General features: G+C 44.0%; 2 protein-coding genes across 9 annotated transcripts in view; both read left to right on the top strand.

Annotated features, from left to right (window-relative positions):
• TIA1 (TIA1 cytotoxic granule associated RNA binding protein) overlaps nucleotides 1-19,968 on the top strand; it is a 41,122-nt gene extending 21,154 nt beyond the window's left edge. For 4 of the 6 annotated variants that reach the window (XM_038384677.2, XM_043503150.1, XM_043503151.1 and 1 more), the window contains one exon: nucleotides 277-3,495. In XM_038384677.2, coding sequence (XP_038240605.2) covers nucleotides 277-400 — 124 coding nt within the window. In that variant the 3' untranslated portion in view covers nucleotides 401-3,495. Of the gene's footprint in view, nucleotides 1-276; nucleotides 3,496-4,735; nucleotides 6,641-19,877 lie in introns of those variants that run through there. The other 2 variants (XR_006277172.1, XR_006277171.1) reach the window with 2 other exon arrangements.
• The window catches only part of C26H2orf42 (chromosome 26 C2orf42 homolog), a 33,104-nt gene that overhangs the window by 1,176 nt on the left and 5,397 nt on the right, over nucleotides 1-26,531 (top strand). The window contains exons 1-6 of one of the 3 annotated variants that reach the window (XM_038384993.2): nucleotides 6,513-6,640; nucleotides 16,240-17,074; nucleotides 19,878-19,988; nucleotides 20,308-20,412; nucleotides 24,079-24,183; nucleotides 26,140-26,247. In XM_038384993.2, the coding sequence (XP_038240921.1) occupies nucleotides 16,252-17,074; nucleotides 19,878-19,988; nucleotides 20,308-20,412; nucleotides 24,079-24,183; nucleotides 26,140-26,247 (1,252 nt within the window). In that variant the 5' untranslated portion in view covers nucleotides 6,513-6,640; nucleotides 16,240-16,251. Of the gene's footprint in view, nucleotides 1-6,512; nucleotides 6,641-16,230; nucleotides 17,075-19,877; nucleotides 19,989-20,307; nucleotides 20,413-24,078; nucleotides 24,184-26,139; nucleotides 26,248-26,531 lie in introns of those variants that run through there. The other 2 variants (XM_043503149.1, XM_038384991.2) reach the window with 2 other exon arrangements.

Here is a 26,531-nt window from a genome sequence, read left to right on the forward strand (position 1 = left end):
CAGTTCCGGTTGACTTCAGTAGTGCTTGGCATGCCTTAAAGTAAGGTCCTAAATGACTTGCCCAAAGCCATAACATCAGTGCCCAGAGCTGGGGTTACATTTAGGAATTTTTCTATTTACTGGTTAAGATTCTGTTGGCCAAAACTTGGAAAGTATCTAATTAGCTTTCACTGCAGCATGGCAGTTCTTATCCTCTCCAATCTCTTTATGTAAATTCAGTCTCTTGGAACTATACATTTTCTGTAATCACCTCTCTTTCCCCTCCCTCCACAACAGTCAGACACAGTCTTCTGCCGCATGGATGGGTGCAAATTACGGAGTTCCACCACCTCAGGGGCAGAATGGAAGTGTGTTAACTAATCAAACTGGATATCGCATGGCAGGTTTCGAAACTCAGTGAGAGAAAAGGATTCTGGAACCTAACACCAGTGACTTAAGGCAACAAGGAGTGCTGTAAAGCCTTTGTTTACTTAGATTTATCAAGTCAGTGCAAATGTCAGATACAGTGTATTTATTTAAAGAAATCATTTTAATCATGAAACTATTTGTCATCCACATTGTTTAAAAAAAAAAAAAAACAGGAAAAACTAGATGCTGGATGTCTGCCAACTTTTGCCTTCTTTTCCTCCTTTTGATGTGTGTTTCTTAAGATCCTTGTTTGAAACACAACAAATGCAGGGATTACTGCCACTGTTAAAATGGGGCAGAAAATTGCACAAAGTCGAACTTTTTTTTTCTTCTGAAGTAGTGTGCAGTTTTAGTTTGTATTCCTAATGATTTAAAATGTATTATAAACAGTTGTACAAAAAAGCCAAAACTGTGTGAATTCTGAAGGTTTTTTACAATCTTCAGCCTGTGCACAAATTTGTTTTAAAAATAGCCTATTGTATAAAGTGTCCATCTCTCCACTTTTGTTTATACCAGGGTTTTCAAATATAAATTATTTTACATCATTTTGTATCTAGACATTTTTCAAACAGTTGTCTTTGCCTTATGACATGAGGAAAATGTGATGCTCAGCATAAAATTGCGTGCACAACTCTCAGATGGATCTAACTGAAGTCACATTGTGTTCTACATGAGAAGGTGCCTAGAGAAATCCCTGTTGGATTTGTTCTATAGGATTTTTATCTTCAGTGATAAACTTTGATGTGTACTAGGGAATATAAAATCCTGTTACAAATACCACAATGTGACAAATTCCTAAGAACCAGCTTTTTTCTGTCAGTCTATATTTCCATATATCCATTATCATGTAAAATATTTTAGCAAACTAATATTTTGCACAAAAGTTAGCAAACTTTGTATGTTTCCTTATTTAAAGGTAGGCTGCAGAGTCCTTTCACATGATTTATGCATAACATTTTTAAGGGTTTTTTTGGGGTCTTGCATGTGAATATCAAATATACACTTTGGAAGTCTTTGAATACAAAGTCATCCACTCTTGTTCTTAAGAAACTGTAAAAGACACAAAGTTGTATGTAGAAAACAAATAAGTCTTGCTGTTTACTGATAGTAAATTTTACTCAAATAGAGTAAGTTGACTTGATTTTAACATGTACAATTAGAGCTGTGAAAACCTGTAGCATTGTATGTGTAAGCATCAGGCAGGGGGTATGTGGAATGCTCCAATTAGGCCTGAAGGACCAGCTGGGCAAAGCATTTTTAAATGTTCAAAGGCCAAAAAACTTTCTATCCTACCTCCTTGACCAGCCTTCAAAGAGCAAAAACTTCTTCATTGTGTAATGTTATTTATTATCCCTATTAAGCTTTGGCTTCTGGAGTTCCCATATTCCTTTTTTCCCCCCATTAGTTGCCGTTGGGCAACTCAGAGTATCAAGGGTTTAAACTTTTGCGATATCGATAGTCATGTGACAATATATTTCAGGGTCTTATATGAAGTAATAACAGAGGATAGTGGGGAGTGGGACAGGAATGAGGTCAGGCTTCCCTCCCCCCCAGTTAGGGATATAATATTGGACTGTTTAAAATTTTGAACATTTCTATTAGAAAATGGGAGAGTTGGGAGAGGGGAAGGCAGGTACAGGGCAAATCTCTTAGGAGATTGCATTGGCCTATATCTCATAGCCAACGTTCTGTAAGGTGTGGAGGACCTGAGTGTGTGCGACTCTCTGGAGTACTATTCTTTGCAGCTGTTTTTAAAACTTGGCTCTAAAGATAGGTGAATACAAACCAACTTTTGTACTTGGAAATGTTTTCCCCCTTGTAACTCTTGCAAATAGGACTCGCAACAACAAAAAACAAAAAAACGAGCTTAAAAGTGAAATGTTTCACAACGTATATCAGTATCTTTTTCACTTCTATGGATTACTCTAGGTTAGGGCTCTATTCTGACTTTAATTATGCAAACATACATTTTTACTTTCTGCTTGACCAGCTATGCTGTATCATATTTTGCCCAAAGAAATCTATATCTGTGAGTAGGCTCTGGAGTTTAGCTAAATTCTGTATTTGAATACAGATTTTAAAACCAATATATGCATAATGTGTATTTTTACCTCTTTTATTTTGACTGCATGAACAGCATCTGTCTAAATTTAAAAAAAATGTACTGTGATTCCTGTCATTAAAACGTACACATTACTGCTTGGTTTAATTAAAAGCAGAGTGGGGGAGGGCTTCCTGTGCTGATTGCTGAAGACTGAAATACCTCTTGAATTATAGACTCCAAGAGACAAGGACACACCCTTTTTTATTTTTTTTTTAAATGAATCAATGAGAGGTCACATGCAATAGGGAAAATCTGATCTGTAAATGGAGAAGATACCTCTTTATTTCTCTGAGGCCTAGAGTTGTGAATCGTATTCTCAGAATGAGACACATCTTGAATTCTTCCAGTGCACTGTCTTTTTCCTTGCAATGACCTTGGTGTAAACAGCTCTATAAAAAGCTGCTAAATGTTCATTGTGGAAGTTATGCCATGCTGTTTATCAACCAGTGTTTAGAACGAATCTACTAAGTGAAGTAACTTGTGTCGTGCTCTCATGAGTTTTGCATTGGGAGCCAGAGAGGGCCGTAAGTGATAGTTGTATTCGTGTTGTATCCCGTTTATCCCCACCCACTCCACAAAACACCTAAAGCAATATTGAGGTGACAATCATTTGAACGCATTCCTCTGCCCTACCAGTGCTCTCCTTTCTTCCTCTCTCTATTTTTTGTTCTGAGTATTTGCACTTCTGCCAGGCTTTGGTGTTTACAGAAATGACACAGCTGCCTTGATATGTAAGGTGTGCGTTACAGAATCCCAAACACACAACAGAAAAGGATAAATGGCTTAATTCCAAGGTAGCAGCCTGAAATGGTTTTTGCATTAGCAGCCCACTTCAGATTTGTATGAAACATTAAATTACACTTGAATGAATGTATTTTGATATTTGTGGTTAGGGGTATAAGACTCTTAACTCCACGACTGGTGACTTCTTTTTAAAGCTGTTAAGGATGTTAATAAAACTGTGTGAACTTGCATATTCCCAACCTTATCAGTTTTTTTTTTTTTTTTATTTTGCTTGTCACAGTGGAGGTTCTAGTACTTCAGGGGGAAAGCTGGCACTAAGAGGTGCTTCCTTTTATTATAAGCCTTATGCCAGAATGCAGTAGGGTTGTATATATTGGTAGTGAGTTGTTTTCCTGTTTCCTCAGAGAGAGATCATACTGGCTCTGAATTTGTTTGTGCTTAAAGGTGTAGCCCTGGTTCTGTGCTAATACATATAATTTTCTTGATTTCATATTCGTGTTCCCTTTGGCTCTAGCATGCCTGAGCAGTACTCTTATTACATGATTCACCAATAGCTATATACAGCAGTTTAGTAATTCATTGCGTCTTACTGGATGGAATTAAATTCTACTCTTCAAACAAAATATTTATTTATGCAGTGATATTAGTAAAGCATGGTACCCAGTATGGTAGGAGTACCATACCAAAGGTGTGAGCTTGATGTCAGTTTCACAATTCGTTAGCTTTTAATTGGATTGTTCCCTCTTGTGAATGAATTAATGGTTTGTGCATGTGTCCAGGGTAGAGGTCGTGGATAAACTAATTTAAGTATTTCTAGTGCCCCAAAACTCTAGTTTTAGAGTCAGAACTAATCAAATAACCAGTTTGTCACTTACCTTCCTCTCCAAGTTACTTAAAATCAACTTATGAGCACTACTTACTAATTTTAATGTAGAAAATCTATAATAGAATTTACATTAAAGCAATTAATAGTCTCTGCTTCTGTATTCACAAAACATTAAATCCCCTTATTCGTGTAAGTGGTATTGGTTGACAGTGCTTAGTCCTGAGCATTCCCAAGTGTCTACTGATGACCACTAACTTGTCACATACTAGGAGGCTCATCTGGCATTCCTTTTGCAGGCATAATTCCCTATTGACAATAAGAATTTGGCCTGTGTTTTCATGTCACCAGACTAGACTCTCTGCTAAGATCTAGCAAGTAAAATAGCTTATGAGCACCACTGGCTAACCGGGGATATATCAGTGGCACCCTGTTTTAATATTTGGCAGTTGGGGGAAATTTTTTCAACCTGAAACTTTTCTAACAGCATAAAAACTTAGAGGCTCTTGATCATGCCCTGGTTCTTTGTAAATCTCAGGGCTGTTAACCGACTTGATACAAGTTAACTCTCGTTCCAGTCGTACATTTGCAGTAGCTTTGCCGCTGCCTGCAAGGTAAGTGTTTAGCTGGATAATTGTTGCTTCATTTATCCACAGGAATTTTTGTGAATGACTTCCTATAACAATATATCTGAGGACCCGACAAAGACAGTGATGCATTGGAGAGTTATACAGGAAAAAAACACATTCCCATGTAATGTTCACAATCTAAACACTGCAACATGGTGATACTGCTTTAGAAAGGGTCACACTGTTGCCGCCTTTCATGACTTTACAAGGAGTCTTGCTTTGTTTTTTCTTGAAACCATAGCTCTTGGAATCCTCAGCTTTCATTGGCGGGGGGGGAATTCTAGCCCTCAGTGTTTGAGAAAAGCTTGACCAAGCTGTACTAGTAAACGTCAAAAATTAGAAATCAAATGCAAAGAACACATCTTATTTTTAAAATATTAGTTTTAAGCCAGTCTCATGATTTTTTAGGGGTACCTGACATGATTTTTGAATAGTTGGGTTTGGCAATACTTGTGAATACCTAGGCATAGATTCAGAGTTATTTAGGCTCCTTACTTCCAGTGAAATCAATGGCAGTTAGGAGCCTAAATGCTTTTGAAGATCTGGCCCTGAGTCCACTGTGAATGTGTAATTCACTAACACAAAGTGAAAGTGTGCTTTTAAGGAGTGTTTCTCACTAAACTCGTGCAATCCTGGTCTGTTTAGGGAAAATTTACACCTCTGTAAGGTGTAAAGTTAAAACCTGATGTCACTATAATTGCCCCTCTGAATATCCTTAAGAGCATGTGGTGGTGGTGTTTAGTTCACCTGACCTTGAAAGGTGATTAAGCTAAAGTGCAAAAAGCCACTTATTCTGGAACAAGTGTTCATGCATGTTTTATAGCGGTAGAGCTAGGTGGCTTCATTATGCTGGTACAGCGTTGTATAAATGGTAAAACTTCATTGTTTAGACAAGCCCAAATTCATATCTACACCTCTGCACACCCACTGTAACATGATTACTAATTCACACTCAATTACACTCTCAGCTATTAACTCACTGACAAAGTTACATCTACGCTTAAACAGCTACAGTGGTAATGCTCTTATGGTGTCAGTGTAGATGCAGTTGGGAGGGTTTCTCTTAGCACAGATAATCCGTCTTCCCCTAAAGGCAGGAGCTACTTTCATGAAATAATTCTTCCAGTGTCCTAGTCCTGTCGATGCTGGGGGTAATAGTATGTGTCTTGGGGGGGTGGATTTCACCCTGAGAGACGTAGCTACGCCAGTGAACTTCCTACTGTACACCAGCTGTCAGTCCATTGAGCCCAGTATCTTGTCTTCCACTGGGAGCCAGATGCTTCAGGGCTAATGCACAGAACAGGACAACTTTGAGTAACCTATCCCCTGCTGTCTAGTCCCTGCCTCTGGTAGGTTGAGGGCAGGGGTTCTCAAACTGGAGGTTGTGAGCTGTCAGCCTCCTTCCTAAACCCTGCATTGCCTCCAGCATTTATAAGGGTGGTAAATATAGTAAAAGGCGTTTTTAATTTATAAAGGAGCGGGGGTCACACTCAGAGGCTTGCTATGTGAAAGGGGGCACTAGTGCAAAAGTTTGAGAACCACTGGTTTAGGGATACTCTGGAGTTAGGACCCTGATCGTAGCGGCTCATTCATCCACTCATTTGCTAATTGCACTCGCACCCATTAACTCACTGGCACACTAATTCACTCCCATTCATTAATTAGATTAATTACACTCCCAGGCATTCCTGAGCTCCAGCCACAGCAGGCTCACCCCAGTGCGCTAGTGAATTACAAGCCAGCTACCCCCAGGCGGAACTACATCTCCCATCATGCTCAGCCTGCTCACCACGTGACGGACAGCGGGCCAATGGGGACTGCCGTTACAGCCGAGGCCCGCTGGCCGTTTGTAAGGAGCCATGGCGGAGGCCGCTCGCTGACTCCCCTCGCCGGCGGCCCGGCTGGGACCCGAGGCCCGGGGAGGCCGCCCAGGTAAGGCCGACGTGAGGCCGAAGTCTCGTTTTGGAGGGGCCCCGCTGTGGCCCCCCCGGAACAGGAAATGACATCAGGGAGGCCGGAGAGGCTACTGGGAAATAATGGGGGGGGGTCTCAGGCCCCTTTCGCCGGGCCCTGGTGTGGGAGAGGTGGTGACACCAGCGTGTGCCGTCGATGCTGTCGCAGGCACCCTCCTTACATCACGTGCACCCCTGTGACGTCAGCGACGCTGTCGCTGTGACGCAACCGGGGTAACCCTGGCGCTGCGGCGCCCGTGCCTGTGTGATGTCATCGATGTCGCTGTGACGCGACCGGGGTAACCCTGGCGCTCCTGTGCCTGTGTGATGTCATCGATGTCGCTGGGACACGACCGGGGTAACCCTGGCGCTGCGGCGCCCGTGCCTGTGTGATGTCATCGATGTCGCTGGGACGCGACCGGGGTAACCCTGGCGCTCCTGTGCCTGTGTGATGTCATCGATGTCGCAGGGGCACAACTGGGGTAACCCTGGCGCTGCGGTGCCCGTGCCTGTGTGATGTCATCGATGTCGCTGGGACACGACCGGGGTAACCCTGGCGCTCCTGTGCCTGTGTGATGTCATCGATGTCGCTGGGACACGACCGGGGTAACCCTGGCGCTGCGGCGCCCGTGCCTGTGTGATGTCATCGATGTCGCTGAGACACGACCGGGGTAACCCTGGCGCTGCGGCGCCCGTGCCTGTGTGATGTCATCGATGTCGCTGAGACACGACCGGGGTAACCCTGGCGCTGCGGCGCCCGTGCCTGTGTGATGTCATCGATGTCGCTGGGACACGACCGGGGTAACCCTGGCGCTGCGGCGCCCGTGCCTGTGTGATGTCATCGATGTCGCTGAGACACGACCGGGGTAACCCTGGCGCTCCTGTGCCTGTGTGATGTCATCGATGTCGCAGGGGCACAACTGGGGTAACCCTCGCGCTGCGGCGCCTGTGCCTGTGTGATGTCATCGATGTCGCTGGGACACGACCGGGGTAACCCTGGCGCTGCGGCGCCCGTGCCTGTGTGATGTCATCGATGTCGCTGGGACACGACCGGGGTAACCCTGGCGCTCCTGTGCCTGTGTGATGTCATCGATGTCGCAGGGGCACAACTGGGGTAACCCTCGCGCTGCGGCGCCCGTGCCTGTGTGATGTCATCGATGTCGCTGGGACACGACCGGGGTAACCCTGGCGCTGCGGCGCCCGTGCCTGTGTGATGTCATCGATGTCGCTGGGACACGACCGGGGTAACCCTGGCGCTCCTGTGCCTGTGTGATGTCATCGATGTCGCAGGGGCACAACTGGGGTAACCCTCGCGCTGCGGCGCCCGTGCCTGTGTGATGTCATCGATGTTGCTGGGACACGACCGGGGTAACCCTGGCGCTCCTGTGCCTGTGTGATGTCATCGATGTCGTAGGGGCACAACGGGGTAACCCTCGCGCTGCGGCGCCCGTGCCTGTGTGATGTCATCGATGTCGCAGGGACACAACTGGGGTAACCCTGGCGCTGCGGCGCCCGTGCCTGTGTGATGTCATCGATGTCGCTGGGACACGACCGGGGTAACCCTGGCGCTGCGGCGCCCGTGCCTGTGTGATCTCATCGATGTCGCTGGGACACGACCGGGGTAACCCTGGCGCTGTGGTGCCCGTGCCTGTGTGATGTCATCGATGTCGCTGGGACACGACCGGGGTAACCCTGGCGCTCCTGTGCCTGTGTGATGTCATCGATGTCGCAGGGGTACAACTGGGGTAACCCTCGCGCTGCGGCGCCCGTGCCTGTGTGATGTCATCGATGTCGCTGGGACACGACCGGGGTAACCCTGGCGCTGCGGCGCCCGTGCCTGTGTGATGTCATCGATGTCGCTGGGACACGACCGGGGTAACCCTGGCGCTGCGGTGCCCGTGCCTGTGTGATGTCATCGATGTCGCTGGGACACAACCGGGGTAACCCTGGCGCTCCTGTGCCTGTGTGATGTCGCTGTAACCATGGTGCTGCGGCGCATGTGCCTGTGTGATGTCATTGCTGTCTCTGTGACACACCCGGAGTAACCCTGGTGCTGTGGTGCATGCATCCATGTGATATCATCAATGTCTCTGTGACGCAACCGGGGTAACCCTGGCGCTGCGGCACATGTGCCTGTGTGATGTCATTGCTGTCTCTGTGACACAACCGGGGTAACCATGGTGCTGCGGCGCATGCATTCATGTGATGTCATCGATGTCACTGTGAAATAGAGGTGTAATCATGGTGCTGCGGCGCATGTGCCTGTGTGATGTCATTGCTGTCTCTGTGACACACCCGGAGTAACCATGGTGCTGTGGTGCATGTGCCTGTGTGATGTCATTGATGTCACTGTGACATAGAGGTGTAACCCTGGTGCTGCGGCGCATGCATGCAGAGAGACCTAGACAAATTAGAGGATTGGGTCAAAAGAAATCTGATGAGGTTCAACAAGGACAAGTGCAGAGTCCTGCATTTAGGATGGAAGAATCCCATGCACCGCTACAGACTAGGGACCGAGTGGCTAGGCAGCGGTTCTGTGGAAAAGGACCCAGGAGTTACAGTGGACGAGAAGCTGGATATGAGTCAACAGTGTGCCCTTGTTGGCAAGAAGGCCAATGGCATTTTGGGATGTATAAGGGGCATTGCCAGCAGATCGGGACGTGATTGTTCCCCTCTATTCGACATTGGTGAGGCCTCATCTGAAGTACTGTGCCCAGTTTTGGGCCCCACACTACAAGAAGGATGTGGAAAAATTGGAAAACGTCCAGCGGAGGGCAACAAAAAAGATTAGGGGACTGGAACACATGACTTATGAGGAGAGGCTGAGGGAACTGGGATTGTTTCGTCTGCGGAAGAGAAGAATGAGGGGGGATTTGATAGCTGCTTTCAACTGCCTGAAAGGGGGTTCCAAAGAGGATGGATCTAGACTGTTCTCAGTGGTGGCAGATGACAGAATGAAGCGTAATGGTCTCAAGTTGCAGCGGGGGAGGTTTTGGTTGGATATTAGGAAAAACTTTTTCACCAATAGAGTGGTGAAGCATTGGAAGGGGTTACCTAGAGAGGTGGTGGAATCTCCTTCCTTAGAAGTTTTTAAGGTCAGGCTTGACAAAGCTCTGGCTGGGATGATTTAGTTGGGGATTGGTCCTGCTTTGAGCAGGGGGTTGCACTAGATGACCTCCTGAGGTCCCTTCCAACCCTGATATTCTATGATTCTGTGTGCCTATGTGATGTCATCGATTTCGCTGTGACATAGAGGTGTAACCATGGTGCCGCGGCGCATATGCCTGTGTGATGTCATTGAAGTCATTTTGATACATTGGTGTAACCATGGTTCTGCTGCGCATGCGTCCATGTGATGTCATCGACGTCGCTGTGACATAGAGGTGTAACCATGATGTGGCGGCGCATGCGCCTATGTGATGTCATTGATGTTGCTGTGACATAGGTAACCATGGTGCTGTGGCCCATGCAGTTATGTGATGTCATCAGTGTCATGGTGACACAGAAGTGTAACCATGGTGCTGTGATACCACTTGTGTGATGTCATCAGTGTCACTGTCACTATGCTGCGACACACATACCTTTGTGACACTGTGCTGTGTCATCTCTGCAGTCATTGTGACACCGCAATATAAGGATGCCACAGCGCATGTGACTGCGTTTGGTAGACCAAGTGATGCCCTGAAGTCACTGTAGTATGACATCAGTGTCACATCACAGTGTTGGCCTCTTGATGCGATGATGTAAAGGTGCATATGACCAGGTTGTGGGTCCTTTATTATCTTCATGGCATCATTGTATTGTGATGTCATATTATTTGCATAGTGATGTGATGATGCCTTGAAGACACAGAATTTGCATCTTTATGGTAACTTCGCAAAATCTCTGCATCATTGCTACATTGTAAATATCAAAACACTTGCCATTGGGAAATCACAAATCTTTGTATCATGATGTGGCATCACCATGAAATGACACTATCACGTCAACCTGTGCTGTAATGTGACATCCTCCAACCATCAGTGGCTGTGACTACCCAAGGGTTTTGGGGGTGGAAGGGTTGGCAAAACTTGCTCATTTTTTGTTAAAAGTGATGCAGATCTGTGATAGTTTTAGTACGGATAGACAAATCACCTGTGGTCAGTTTGAGCATTGTGGTGTCTAACCCTGATCTGAGCACCTGCCAAATGATAGGGTTTTAAAAACACTGGGACCCTTGTCTACATTAATGTCTTTACTGTTGTTAAGACCAGCACTCCAGTGTTAGCAACAGTGGGAATTTTTTTTTTTTTTGACAGAAATGCCTAGGGTAGCCATTGAGTTACCATGATACGATACAACATTCTGCACAACAACTTCTTCAATATTTGGTGATGTGATGGTGCAGAGGTTGTTATATAACAATATTTTTGCATCATGTTCATGTAATCAATTCATAGTGGCAAAGCGAAAGGACCTTTATCCTGAAGAATGCTGGATTAGGATATTGTATGCTGTGACTCATCTGATGTACCAACCACCCTTCTGTGTTAGAGGCTGGATGCAAGCTGCTTCATGATTATACTAAATAGGGACAGCCCTGGGGCTTCTGGCATATTGACAGTGCAGCAAAATTTGGACTCACTTAATCTAAAAAGATCTAAAAGCTGTAAATGATTTGGATCAATCTGTTCAGTCTATCTTGTAAATTAACTTTTTATTTTATTCAAGCCATATGTGATTAAAGAAGGAAAGACACCTAGCAAACAACTGCATTCAAACACACTGCTTATATAATACTTCTATACTCTTCATCTGCATCTTTTAAATATAAATCAAGGAACAAAGACCAAACTAAATAATCCCTCTAATGATATGACATTTTTTCTCCAGTATTTTTTGAACTCTTATTATCTCTGTGTATCAGCTACATGCTTTTTTTGTTTTTACATGTAAATAACAAAACATAGATATTCCTCTGAATCTGTAACATTATAGGATTACTTTACATAGCCAAATTTGTACATGTTTGGTAGCTGTTCTTCAAAGTTCCATAACGTCTCATTCAGTCCTGGGTGAATCTGTCATACGTTAAAATCCTTCCTCACCACTCATCTCTTTGAATGCCCACAAGTGAGTTGACAATATTACCACACAAATAAAAACAAGCATCCAACTTATTTCTTCATCTGGTTCCTAGTGTCAACTCGGTCTTGCTTAGATCGGAAGCTAATTGGGGCAGGAAATGGCTTTACTTTTGTGTCTCATCTTCTGTCGTACACATTGCTGGCACTGAATGAACAAATAATAACACTTATGACAAGGTCCACATCCTGTGAAATAAATTGACATTATCCTTTGCTCCATCATAAGGTAGCTCTGAGCACAAATAGGTGAATAGGTCTCATTGCATTGTGTTTCCCACCTACAAAACATTGGCAGATTTCAGTTTTCTTACAAAGTTTGCTGGGCTATTGCTAACGGTCTCAGTAAGGACTTGTTCTTTGACCTAGTCATTTTGGTTATATCTAGACTTGGAACGATGAGATTTTTTTTGGTAAATGTTGATTTCACTGTACACTGAAGTCAATGCAAAAATATTTTCATTGTTGATCAGAATGTACAGATAAGCAAAGAAAGAAAAGAACTATTTGAGAACTTACTAGAGTTTGACTTAAGGGTATTTACTGTGTGTATTTTGACATGTGACGTTGACAATTTGTGTTTAACAGTTATAAAACTTTAACTTTTAATCTCAACATCTACTGTCATTAAATCATTTTGGTCCTCCCCTCTCCCCCCCACATAATTTCCTGCAACTGTGAAAAATTTAAATAGGTAAAAAAAGCTTACAACGAACCATTGATATTACCAGTCAAAATTATAAATAAATACAAATCTAAGTCTCCTAGCCTAGTTTTTCATTTTGTATAGTAAAAGCCATTAGATCACTTGGTCCTCTCATTCTTTTGCCAAAGTCCTAGCACACATCATTCAAGTCCTAACCTTACACATTCTACGCCTGGGATGTCCAGTATGTCCCAAAGGTCACTTTCTGCTGCATTAATTGTAGATCCAGGTCTCACCCTCTGTGCAAATCGGATCTGTTGTGCTCTCACAGCAACAGCATGACAGTCTGCCACCAACAGATCAAACGGAACTTCTTTATTATGACACCTCTAAAATTTAGAGGCTAGACACTGGTCAGAATTCCAGGAAGACTTGAAAGCATCAGATCTGACCTTTTCCCATCTCCCCAAACACAGAGCCACATGAGACATTCTTAGCGGCAGATGTGAGTACAACTTAAATCCTGTGTTGCTTTTCCTCTGAAGGAAGCGTCAGCAGCATTATTGGGTAACATTGTGGTGGTGTGGGTGGAGGCAGAGATGGGATTTATAAATCTGTGGTATATAACGTTGACTTTTTTGTCTGCACCTCCCAGCCTGCTGGGAACTCTAGCTGTAATGCCCACAGATAGCTATAATCAACTGTGGAAAATAGTTGAGCTTCACCTTCAGGGCTCTGCACAACTGTTCCCTCATCTCAGTGACTTTTTTTTTTTATCTCATTTTCCCACTCTCATATTCCCCTTCTCTTTCAGGTCATCCCCCTATTCACTCCTATACATGGAACTAACTCACACTCTCTTAATAACCACTAAGGATGCACCCTTACATTTCTAAGTGCCTTTCCTCCTCCCAATTCAGTTTGCCATTGACCACTTCCTGCAAGCCACATGCGGAACTCTCATTCTCAGCCCCATGACCGGCAAGAACAAGGCATTCACACTTGAAGAGAGGCTACCATCCGGGTAGGAGGCCAGCTGTCATACAGAAAGCCAGTGCATAGCTCACTGTGCAGCAGTGGGGAGTGAGCAGATTTTGGCCATGAGCCTGGAGCAAACCCTTACACGTTGAAAGCTGCTGGGGGATTTTTATGTCTATGCAGAGGAGAAAGGAGATTTTATAGATATTCAAAGGACACATTAAAAAGACCCCTGATAACAAGCTGTATAGAAGTCAGTGTTTCTGCCTTAGAAGAGCTGAGACAACCCTGCCAGAATTTGACCCCTGGCCCCAGATCATCAAAGATAATCAGATATCTGCATTGCAATCCCATTTAGCTGCCTATATATTTTTGAGGCTCTGGGCCCTGGTGCTTAGAGTAGTATCCAGATTGCTAGCAAGGGGTCAAGACCCTGATCCTTGCAGCCTTAACTCTGAGTTGACTCGTGGGGCCTGATTTGCCTCTAACACTTGTGTAACTCCATTGACGTCAATGTAACTCCATTGACATTTGCACCCGGAGGAGGGAGGCTCATTGTCTTTAGCAGACCTACGTCTGAGTTAGGGCTGAAAGATGAGATCCCTGCATAGTAAGAATATCATAGTAATGCCATTCTGATCAGGGTTTTAAGTTCAGACCTTGTCTACACACAAAAGTTATACTGCTTTCATTATGCGGGGATAAGTAATACAATACAACCCTCCTCATGTGGATGCATTTATACAAGTATTAAAGTGCTTATACTGGTATAGCTTTTTCCCATATGGGACAGAGGGACAGGAATAAGGTATAAGGCACCTTTATGTTGATGTAACTATGTAACACCGGGTATAATTGGTAAAACTCACACACCTCTAATCAAAATAATTATATCGGTATAAAAACTGTGTGTAGACCAAGCCTCAGGGTGGATAGGCTTCTTTGTTTTCAGTTTAAACTGGCTTTTATTGAAAAAATCTTGGGTTTTACAAAAAGTAGTATTCGTTTTTTTCCGATTTTCACCCTACTTTTGTATCTTTCAAATATATAGAAAATAACTTTTTCTATTAGAAAAATATGTACATTGCATGAATTACATCGTATTACGAGAATACATTAGTCTGCGTGTCTATGCAAAGCTGCCTGTGGAAGCAAGGCTAGAAGATACACACAATAAACAAACAGGCACGCACGCAAGCCCTGAAGCGTCTGCGCATCTGAACGTACTGCTGACCGTCACGCCCACCCCAGACACATTTCAAGCCGTTAGCAGGGAACGATTTAAAGATCTGGCCCACTAAAATGGGAAGAAAACGAAAATCTGTATCAGAGTGCGTTTCGGAACACAAGGAAAGTTTTAAAAAAACAAAAACAGGAGAAAAGGATGGAGTTGAATGTATGCGTTGCAAGTGATGTGGCCCAATTCTTAAATGTAAATATTTATTGGCTAATAGTACTAGGTCTACAACTGTAAACTGTTTATTCAAATGAAAAGTTTTATTTGGGGATTAGAGCTATATTGTTTTCTTAAACTCAGAGGAGAAATTGTGTTCTGAGTCCTGTTTTAGTTCTGCAGAAAACCACATTAAATTCCATTCATCAAAACATTCATCCACAAATACTTTTCCCCTCTCCTTCCGTCCACCAAAATAAACCCTAATATTTACCCAGAAAAATTATTAATAGTTTTTTCCACTGATTTTCACCTGTTTTCATTGTTGTAGTAATAAACACCGATAAATTCCCAGGAAAAATTAAAATAAAAACCAAAAATGAAGGGCCCTATTGATATAGTAAGTATCTTTAAACTTTACTTTCTCCTGGACTGAAGAGACTTAAAATAGCATATAGACTGAACATGATGGTGTGTGTGTGTGTGTGTGTGTGTGTGTGTGTGTGTGTGTGAGAGAGAGAGAGAGAGAGACACACACACACACACACACAGAGCATTGTCTCTCCGGAGCATTTTTTTGAAAGAGCGCCCACCCATCACCTCCAGCTAAAGAAACACTAGGATCAATCAGCCACCACTATTTTAACCAATGTGACTGAGATTTTCAGAGCTGCCTAAGAGGTTTGCACACCCAGTTCTCAAGGAAATGTATTGAAATAGGGCATCCAGATCCCCGACATGGCTTCGAAAACACCATCCCACCTTCAGTGCTGCTCTTAGGGTTAGATGGCATGGTGACGAACATGTTGATGGCTGCTCCACACTAGTGCCCCACTTCACACAGTCCGAGTCTCTCAGCTTGGAACGTGGCTATGTGTGCATGAAGCTGACTGCATCTTTGAGCAAGGGGTTGGACTAGATGACCTCCTGAGGTCCCTTCCAAGCCTGATATTCTATGATTCTGTGATCTATGGGGCCCTTTTGAAGATTTAATCCTACATTCTTTTCAATTCTTTGATTAAGAGAAGCTGTGATGAACAACACAGGTAAGGACGCTCTTTGAAATATAATTTTTAATCCTTTATTATACTCAAATGATTTGAAACACACAGCACGGTCTAGCAGATGGGGCATTAGACTGAGGCTGGGGAGACTTAGATTCTGTTCCTAGCTCTGCCTCTGACCTGCCATGTGATTTTGGGCAAGTCACTTCCCCTCTCTCTGCCTCTGTGTCCCACCTTTTGTCTGCTTTGTCTGTTGAGCTGCTGAGGGCAGGGGCTGTCTCACTATGTGTTTGTACAGCTTCTAGGACACTGGGGCGTTGAGCCCCATTGGGGCCTCTAGGTGCGATTGTAATACAAATCATCATAATATGAGCAGTGAGGGAGCAAAGCAGGAGATCCAGTTTGACTGAGTTCTTGACTTCTCTGATGTTTCAGGCTCCCTGGAGGATGGACCCAAACTCAGTGAGGACTAAAGTCCCAGCTTTCTTATCGGACTTGGGAAAAGCTACACTCAGGGGAATAAGGAAATGTCCCCGGTGTGGCACTTACAACGGCACCCGAGGGCTGAGCTGCAAGAACAAAACCTGCGGGACGATCTTCCGCTACGGCGCTCGGAAGCAGCCTGGCGTCGACGCCGTGAAGATCATCACGGGCTCGGATCTGCAGATCTACTCGGTAAGGCAGAGAGACAGGGGACCAGACTACAGGTGCTTTGTGGAGCTGGGGGTTTCAGAGACAACCATCCAGACTGTGGATGGAACCATCATCACGCATCTCAGCTCCGGGCGCTGCTACGTCCCGTCATGTTTGAAGGCAGCCACTCAAGGCGTGGTGGAAAACCAGTGCCAGCACATCAAGCTGGCTGTGAACTGTCAGACCGAGGCCACCCCTTTGACCTTGAAAAGCTCCATCTTAAACTCCATGCAGGCCTCCCCCGAAACGAAGCAAACCATCTGGCAGCTGGCAACGGAGCCCACCGGCCCCCTGGTACAAAGGATTACCAAGAACATCCTGGTAGTGAAGTGCAAGGCCAGTCAGAAGCACAGCTTGGGGTATCTCCACGCCTCCTTTGCTCAGAAGATGAGCAATAAGAATGTGCCAGAGCACAGATTTCTCTGCTCGTGCCAGACTCTGAAATCCAGCAAGGCCAGCTCTGCCAAGGAAGAGGCTGCACAGAGATGCATTCACTTCTTCGCCTGCATCTCTGCCTTTGCCAGTGATGAGACCCTGGCGCAGGAGTTCTCGGACTTCCTCAGTTACGATTCCAGCGGTAAGCGGGGCTAGGGCAGGCGTGGGCCTGCAGGGAGGTTTAGAATGACGAAGCGAGCGAAAAAAGATGGGGGTGGGTGGGAATCAGAGAGCGCAGGGTTTGGTGAGCAATATTCCAACTGATGGGTAGTGTCTGCATGAGGATGGATAGCCTGAAAGCTGCTGTCCATTTCCCCCATCTGATGACTGCTAAACTACGCCTGCCACAGAGCATTTCTGTCTCCGTCTCAGAAAACAAACGTGGCCTGCAGCAGATCAGAACCACAGGGGGCTATTGCCCCCTTCCCACCTCCCTCACCCCGGACTTGATTACCCACCTCATCCCCATGTAAGTAATTTACTTTAGAAGAGGAAGCAGAAACTTTATATGGATGGTCTCGGTGGGAGAACTGAGGCAGAGGCAGTAATACAGTGGATCATTGCTGGGCTGCCTTATGTGGAAGAAAATCAAGAGCTCAGGAGTGGGAGGCAGATAAGAGTTTCTCTTGGGGTAGCTAAACTGGGAGGGAGCATCTCTCCACTCAGGGGTGAGGGGTACACAAGACTAATGGGTTTTAAAGGGTGTTTTTGGGTAGGGTGGTGGATTTGGGCCTTTAAGTGGTGTATGTTAAGAGATGACTGTCTAATCAACCCTGCTTAAATACATCTTTGAAAGAATGTATTCTCGCGGCTTCTGAAAGCTCCTTACTCACCTGGTTTAGAGTAGATAAATTCTTTATTTTGCAGGGAAGGATGCCTGGTTTGTGAGAAGTTAAAAAATTTCACTAGGGTAGGAATATAGACCTACATTGGGCCTGGATGAACAACAGATTTAACCTGAGTTTGGATGTTAGCACAAGTGATGAGCCCAAAGTATGTGGCCAGAAGAAGAGATGATGAGAAAGAAGGATTGTTTGTGTTTAATCGGTAGTGACCCCTGAAATATCAGGGTTATCTTCTATAAGGTTTGGGTTGAGATAATAAAAATAAAGACAACATGCTTAATTGGACAGAAAACCTTGATGAGGTTCATCTTGTCTTCAGTGGAGGGGGAAGGACAAAATTCAGCCCTAAACTGTCTCTTGTGGGTTTAGCTAAGGTGCAGTAACCAGCAATAATGTCATTTGTCTATTGTAGTGTATAAAAGGCAAGGTTTTAGGGGTTTCTTTGTCAGAGCTATTCCTTTCCCTTCTGGAGTCATGCCGTGACGTGAATATATCTCCCAAGGTATATTGTTGTGAGTATTTGGCCAGTGCTTCTAACTGTATTGTCGCCAGGACATAGAGTAAAAGGGGGTATATGTTTGTATTTTGGATGTAATCTACATCAAGTGACCTTTGGACTAATAAAAGAACACTTGTGTGGAAGCTGAGTAAACTAATTAGGGAAATTATTTCCAACATCTAGCTAAACCAAATTGGCTATGTGAACATTAAGGGCTTGTTTTTGCTAGCTATTTAGGGACCTAAAGATAGACCTAGGGAGTTAGGCACCAAGGTGCTCTTGAAAATTCCAGTCGACACCAAGCATAAATACCTTTACTGACTTTAGGTTCCTAAATACCTTTAAAAATTTTGGCCCTACGGGACTAATTCTGATTTATGCCAGTGTAATTAAGATCAGGCATTGGCTCTTCACCAGTGTAAATTATTATTTGTATTGGGGAGCAAGGGAGAGCCCCAGTAATGGATCAACATCGCATTCTGCTAGGTGCTGTGAAATTGGTGTATGATCGGAACCAGACTCTAACTGGCCAAACTATATTAACACGCATTAACGCTGCTGCTGACTTGCTGTGTGACCCAAGCAAGTCACTTAACCCATCAGTGCCTCACTTTCCCCATCTATAAAATAGAACTGATAATACCTAATAACTTTTGGGGCCTAACTGATTAGTGATGTGCTTTGAGATCTTTGGGTGAGAAGTGGTAAAGAAGTGCAAGGTATTATGGTTATTGTTCAGCTGTTACCATGTACATTTCCACCACCACTTTGCCAAGGTGTACATACTGGGCCAGGTTAATCTCTCATGTAACACCATTTAACCTGGTGGCACTACCCCATGAGAGAAATTGGCCTATTGAGTTCTTTACCTCTTAAATTACAAAGCAATCCTTTCAGCCAAATATTGTGGAAATCAGCTAACCCTGGTGCAAGCATGTACAGTTCCTATTGAAGTCAGAGTTGTCCCTGTTTGCATTGGGAATGAATTAATCTTGCCTTGAATATGGGAGCTGTTGTGCCAGCCATACAGAGATATATTGTGGTTTGATATTAGTTAGGATCGCTAATATTGAAGCAAAAGCCGCTGCATACAGAAGCAATGGAGACTCAAGCTTACACTGACATCTTATCCATGTCTGTATTCCTTTTGATTTTCCCCTGTTTGTTTTTCTAATTCTTACAGTTGTGTACACATGGGAAAGAAGCTCTTTTCTCACTCTAAAAGTTGCTACTTATTTTTTTCACACCTGTAACTCAACGTAGCTGAACTCTGGATATGTGGCTTATTGACAGTTCAAGATCCTTACTTGTGTGGTGAGGAAGGATTTGCAGAAACAGGTCCCTTATTAACGTGGAGAGGGAGAAATGGTTAGAAATGAACAACGCTGGGGACATTTGAAATACAGACTAAGTTTAGATCTTGCACTTTCAGGTGAGGAACCTCACACACAGGTAGCCCCACTGAGTTTAGTTGGATTGTGCACGTCTGTCAATTTAAGCATGCACATGCATGTTTGCAGGATCGGGGCCAGGATGTTGCCTTAACCTTGCGCTTAGTTATAATTGATTCATTATAAAGACTCAACCGTTGTTTTTTCCAGGTCTCAAAGGGATCATAGTGCCCCAGTTAGTTTGCCATCCTGAATCCACTGTGCAGGCAGGCGAGCCCACTGCTTCCAAGCCAAAAAAGAGGAAAAAAGATGAAGCATCTGGTAAGGGACCATTTCAGTTCTTTAATAGGGGTTTCAGTGGGAGTTGGATCAGGTCATTGTTGATCTGGAGGAACATTTGAATCTTCTAACCAGCCTATGATTTTGTAATGGGATTCAATGAAACTAGATGTTTCCTCTGTCTTGTCTCTGAGTGCACTTGAGATGCTGAGAAGTGGAAAGCACCTCGTTCATTCCATCCCTGTGCAAGGATGGAGCCCCTGGGTATCTCAGTTGTTAAACTTGACTATCAGAAGCTACTATTCTAGCTCTGCAGGTTACAAAGAATATGTCACTAAAGCTTTTTTAAATTGAACCTAAGGTACACAAGGAAATAGCCCACTCCTGGCTCAAGATCCGGCCAACTGCAATCTGAGGAAAAGCGGACTGAAAAAGCCAGCTGTTGCATCTTCACTAAAAAGGCAAGGTAAGTTTCATTTCTGCGGTCTGTTTCGCTCAGCCATAAGAGCAGCAGAAATACAAAAATACCTAGTGAGTGGGGAAAAATGCTGCAAACCAAGGGCCATGAAAGAAACATTATGGACCTGATTCTCCTCTCACCTACGCTGGTGTAACTCCATTGGAATAACTCCAGGTTTGCAATGGAGTGAGATGAAAATCAGACCCTATATTCCCAATGGCCTGTGATGAGATGTTAGATGGGGTGGGATCTGAGTTACTACAGAGAATTCTTTCCTGGGTGTCTGGCTGGTGAATCTTGCCCATATGCTCAGGGTTTAGCTGATCGCCATATTTGGGGTCAGGAAGGAATTTTCCTCCAGGACAGACTGGAAGAGGCCCTGGAGGTTTTTCGCCTTCCTCTGTAGCATGGGACACAGGTCACTTGCTGGAGGATTCTCTGCTCCTTGAAGTCTTTAAACCACGATTTGAGGACTTCAATAGCTCAGACATAGGTGAGAGCTTTATCACAGGAGTGGATGGGTGAGATTCTGTGGCCTGCGTTGTGCAGGAGGTCGGACTAGATGATCATAATGGTCCCTTCTGACCTTAGTATCTATGAATCTATTGCAACTGATGGTTCTGTGCTGCTCTTCTGCAATTCCTCCTGCATATTGGCAAAATTATACTCCTGAATACCAGTGTCTGTCTGAAAGATGGTGCTGACTCACTCTCTTGTGTAACTGCTAGGGTTTGTTCCTTCTCATACCGAGTTTAAAAAAAAAAAGCGTTTGTAGAGGGGATAGTGTTGTGTGAATATAAAATAAAAAATTGTTTAAGATGAAACTGAACAGTTTGGCCGAACGGGAATTGAAAACTGACTTGAGCTTTTATTCTGGCCTTTGTCACTATCTTGCCACTGTCTTTGTATCGTCTCCCAGCTGCATGTCTGTGTGAGATGATTCTTTGTGATGCATTTTACAACCACCTGATGGCAAATATTTGTGCAAAAAGACAAGCCAGGTTCTGTCTTCTGTTCTTCTAAAGCCCGGGGCCCTGATTCTCTTCCCCTTTACTCCTGAGTTACACCGGTATAACTGTTTCAGAGTAGCAGCCGTGTTAGTCTGTATTCGCAAAAAGAAAAGGAGTACTTGTGGCACCTTAGAGACTAACAAATTTATTAGAGCATAAGCTTTCGTGAGCTACAGCTCACTTCATCGGATGCGATGAAGTGAGCTGTAGCTCACGAAAGCTTATGCTCTAATAAATTTGTTAGTCTCTAAGGTGCCACAAGTACTCCTTTTCTTTTTACCGGTATAACTGCATCAAATCCAGCAGAGCTACACCAGTGTAATTTAAGTAAGGGAGAGCCAACACTGTCGTTCTGGCTGGGGACACACCAAGCGCAAACACCACTAACTCAAATAACTCCTGGCTTTCTTTGAGTTATTTATACATGTATATTTTAGAACTGTTTATATTTCATTGTAGGCTCGCTTATTTCTCTCTACATTTAAAATTATTTCTGTTTACCGTGATAGAGACTTAGGGATTTAAGGCTCAATCCAGTTCCCATGGAAACCTGTGAGAGCCTTTCCATTGACATTTGGACCAGGGTCTTATAAAATAAACTTTTTTTTTTCTATTTATTCATTTTCCTTATTCACCTGAAACTCATGATTGCCAGTGGTTTGTTAGATTTTTCTTAGCACTCTTCTCTCATTACTTTTTCTAGGAAAGAGCTAAAGACTGAACAAATCAGTTTTCCTTTTCTCTGCTTAAAAGCAGTTACTGCAGTCTCTGACTCTCTCTTGTATCTCATCAACTCTTAGCTGAAAATATCTTTGTTCCTTGTCTGTGCATCTTACTTTTTCTTATTTTGGGGCCCGATCCTGCTACAGTCCAATGGGATTACGAGCAGTAGTAAGAGGAGTTTGTCCATTTTTAACCCGATTGGCTACTTAGAGTTCAGGGCCCTGGGAATGTTCCAGTTGGAAATAGACATTGATGAAGTCTGGTGTTTTCTCAGATGCAATCATGTTTATTCACAAGAAATGAACAAAGCCCTGCTCCTGTGAATGCAAGAGGAACCAAGAACAAAAGGAGTAGTTTCTTAGCTTCTAGTCCTCAAGCCTCTTGGGCCAACACTAGACCCAAAACACTCTCTCTAGCCTTTTCTAGGGTCACACTGTTCATACAGGCTCCTAGTTGGTTGTCTTGCTTTTTGCCTCTGCCTTTGTCTGTTCTCAGTTCTCTCATCTCACTCCCTCCTCCCTCCGAAACAATACTCAGCCAAAATAGGAGTCACTGGGCAGGTTCACACACACTTTTTGTCTTAGGTTTTTAGGTCTTAGGCTTATGCTTACAGTTATGTTGACTGAAGTGTGAGTTTGCACCTATCAATCTCAATGGGGTTTTTAACTCAACCCGTAACAAGTTTTCTCCCAGCTCATAACAGCTGCTTACCCTTTACTGAAAGTGCTTTCAACTCTGGATTGGATATAGCGATTTGTTTAATAGCACACAGTGACACTACGCAGCCGTTTAGGACATTTAGACGCAAAAAGCACCGTAGCCAGTTGACATTTCAGGGAGGATTTAGCAAAATGTAACTATGTCCCCAGTCCTGCAAATACTTACATGCTTGCCTAACTTTATGCACTGTGTGTAGTTCCACAGACTTCAATACAATTTCTCACAGCATGTAAAATGAACCACACCCACAAGTCTGTGCCGGTTTGAGTTTCGATTCTCATTTTGGGATATAGTTTATATGAAAGTTCATATGCAGTATGAAAGGCCTGATTTTTCTGTGGAGCTGAGCACCTGCAGCTCCCATTGAGTCGAGGGAGCTCAACACTTCTGAAAATCAGGTGTAAAGTTGCAGGGGTGTGTGTGTGTGTGTGTAAGTTACACAAACACTTGGCAGTACATGCCAACTGTCAGGCCCCAATGACTTTTAATTGTAGAGCTGAGTGAATAATGGCTTTTTAGGTGGGGGCTGCCCCAAAACATCTTAAAAAGAAATCTGGTTCGATTGGAAAGAAAGTGAATTTTTTCATCAAATTGACCCAAAATGTTTTGAGTCAACCAAAACCAATTCTTTTTGAGTTCTTTGTTTCGATTTGGGCGTTTTTCACCTTTATTTAAAAGTTTGTTTATTTTTTTTAAGCTGACAACATTTTGATTTTAAATTCGGTCTTGAAATGAACCTGTTGAAACAGAATGTTTCAACTCTTTTGAATTTTCTTCCCCAGCCAAGGCTATTCATCAAATTCAGAAATAGTTTTAGACCCCGAAAAATGCATTTTTCAGCAAAAAAACAATTGGTCAAAAACCATTCACTCAACTGTAGTTATAAACCCCTGAAATGGGATGTGTAATGGAAACAATGTGTTCTTCTTCACAGCAGAAACGTTGCTGTTCATTGCTCTCATATATTGTGCACCCGGTATTTCTGTTTTGCATTTAGTGAAGGGCATCAAGTTCTGGAAACTGTCTGATAAATGTAATGCTGAATATACTTTGATATATATGTATGCACACAGAAAGCTTCTGGTGTGAATCCAGCATGTATCTGGCCTTTTGCTACTTATTGTTTCCTTTGGGAACAGCATTGGGGAAGTGAAGAATGCTTATCCTCTCTGTTTAAAGAGAGCATTTGTATTTGATGAGGGGTTTCCTTTTCTTTTAGCCTGTAATCAGCTGCTGGATGAGTCACAGGTGACCTTGTCCTTCCAAGAATGGCTGGCCAGTGTCACCGAACGCATCCATCAAACCATGCATTACCAATTTGATGGTAAGTGTTGCATGGGAGCCACCTCATGAGAGCCTAGAATCTTGTCTTGTTGCTAGTTAAGCAGCGTAAGTTGTGATCAGCTTGAACTATCTGCTGGGTCAAAGAGAGAAGAGCATGTGGCTGGGGTGGGGCAAGCATTTAATTCGATTTTCTTCAGTCTTGGTTCTCTCTGTAAACCAGTGGTTCTCAAACTTTCCAGACTACTGTCCCCATTTTGGGAGTCTGATTGGTTTTGTGTACCCCAAGTTTCACCTCGCTTTAAAACTATTTGCTTACAAAATCAGACACAAATATACAAAAGTGTCACAGCACAGTTACTGAAAAATTGCTGACTTTCTCCTTTTTACCATATAATTATAAATCAGCTGGAATATAAATATTGTACTTACATTTCAGTGTGATACTTGAGCCTGTTTTTCACTTGTGAGCCTTGTCTGAAGCCCAAACCCCGCTGCCCGAGGCTGAAGCATGCAACTTAGCTTCGCGGGGGTCCCTGTGACATGAAGCCCTGGGCAACTGCCCTGCTTGCCACCCCCTAATGCCAGCCCTGCACTTGAAATTCCCCTAAACCCATCCTGTGACACCCCCTCCCCGGGGAGTCACAATCCCCCAGGTTGAGAAACACTGATCTAAATGAGTTGAGTACCCCCTGGAAAACCTCTGTGTACCCCTAGTTGAGAACCACTGCTGTAAACATCAAACGTGGTCTGAATTGTTGCACGAGGCTTTGTGCTGGCTTTTTGCACTGGGATGAGTTTTGCCCTTAAGGCTAGATTGTGCCTTTAGGCAAAGGGTGGTGCATTAGCTGCAGTGCCTCAGGATGCATTGTGCCGTGGAGACACCTCCCCTGCTCCCCTCTTGTTCTGGGAGGTGTGTCTGGAATAAAGAAAGCTGCTGCTGCAGTCCTTACAAGGGTGCATTTAGCTGTTCCTCTGACACCGGGCGGCGGGTAGAGCTGAGCCAAAGCTCCATCCAGTCCTAGCTCTTCTCTGTCCTCGCCCCTCCCATGTGCTCACAGGGATATGCTCTGCACCTAACCTGGACCCAAAATCTGGGTAGGCCTTATTGGCTGTGCAGGGCAGTGGGCTGCTCCGCTGTGGAAGCACTAGGGTCAATCTAACCATTCATGATTTGGGATCTTAAACATTGTGACCTTTGGCAACCAAAGATTTTCCAGCACTCGGGAGATTCAAGTGTGGGGAATGCCAACCTTATCGCTGATTTTCTTGCTGAAAAGTCTGGATGGAACTGGGTGAATGATCTGCCTTGGCACAGGTTTTGTGAGACGATCCACTGACTGAATAACTTCCTCCGGCCCGCAGGCGTTCTAGGTTTTTTAAAACAAAAATCCCTTACTGGCACCTCATGTGTAGGCTGTACATCTCCACTGTTGCCATATTATGGGGATGCACCCTGGCTAGTCAGGGTCTGCTACAGCAAACGTTAATGAGAACTAGATCACTTCAGTCTAGAGCATTTCATTCAGATCGGTCTCAAAGTCCTTTACAAATCTTTGCTGTTCACACTTGGTACATGGGTTCATAAAATGGTGTTAGAAGCATGCTACAGGTGTGGGCGGAAGGTGCTATGGATGGGTATAAAAGTCTATCAGTAGAAGGTATTGTAGTTGGTTACAAGCAACTTTTTGGATTCCACAGCTATTGATTAACTGTTTATTACACCTATTAATCATTTATGAACTCTTTATAAACCATTTGTAAAGGGAGTCTTATTGTAAAGTGGGACCCATTTACTGACCGGGCCTGACCCTGCCTAGCTTGTGAGATCTGACAAGATCTTAAAGGGAAAACAAAACTGATTACCTCTTGTGTAGTGAAACCAAATCCTTGTAGAAGCACTTAAGAATATTTATTAATATTATGTCCCATATCACCTGTTTCCAATCAAACTGCTCCTTTTTTCTCTCCTCTAAAACGCTCTTGGTTTATTGTGCAGGCAAACCAGAGCCACTGGTGTTCCATATACCTCAGTCTTTCTTCGATGCCCTGCAGCAGAGGATTTCCATAGGAAGCACAAAGAAACGGCTGCCTAATTCCACCACAGGTACAAGATCTTATGATCTCATAAGAGCAAAGCTTTGGAAATCTGAACACTGCGTAATCTCTGGTGGTTTCCATGCAAAAATCTGCCTAGTTTAGTGTTTTTGGGGCCATGCATTGGGAATGTGAGGTATAAAAAAAGCTATGGGTGAGGTTGGGGGTACGCTGATGGCCGGGCTGCAATGCATGGTGCTTCCTCCAGGTTACAAAGAAAATGAAAGGACCACTGGATATCTCTGGGGATTGGTGGTGGGATATGGAGCCTAGATCACCTGTCTCAGGTCAGCA

This window comes from Dermochelys coriacea, chromosome 26, assembly GCF_009764565.3.
Source record: "Dermochelys coriacea isolate rDerCor1 chromosome 26, rDerCor1.pri.v4, whole genome shotgun sequence".
Taxonomy (NCBI): Eukaryota; Metazoa; Chordata; order Testudines; family Dermochelyidae; genus Dermochelys; species Dermochelys coriacea.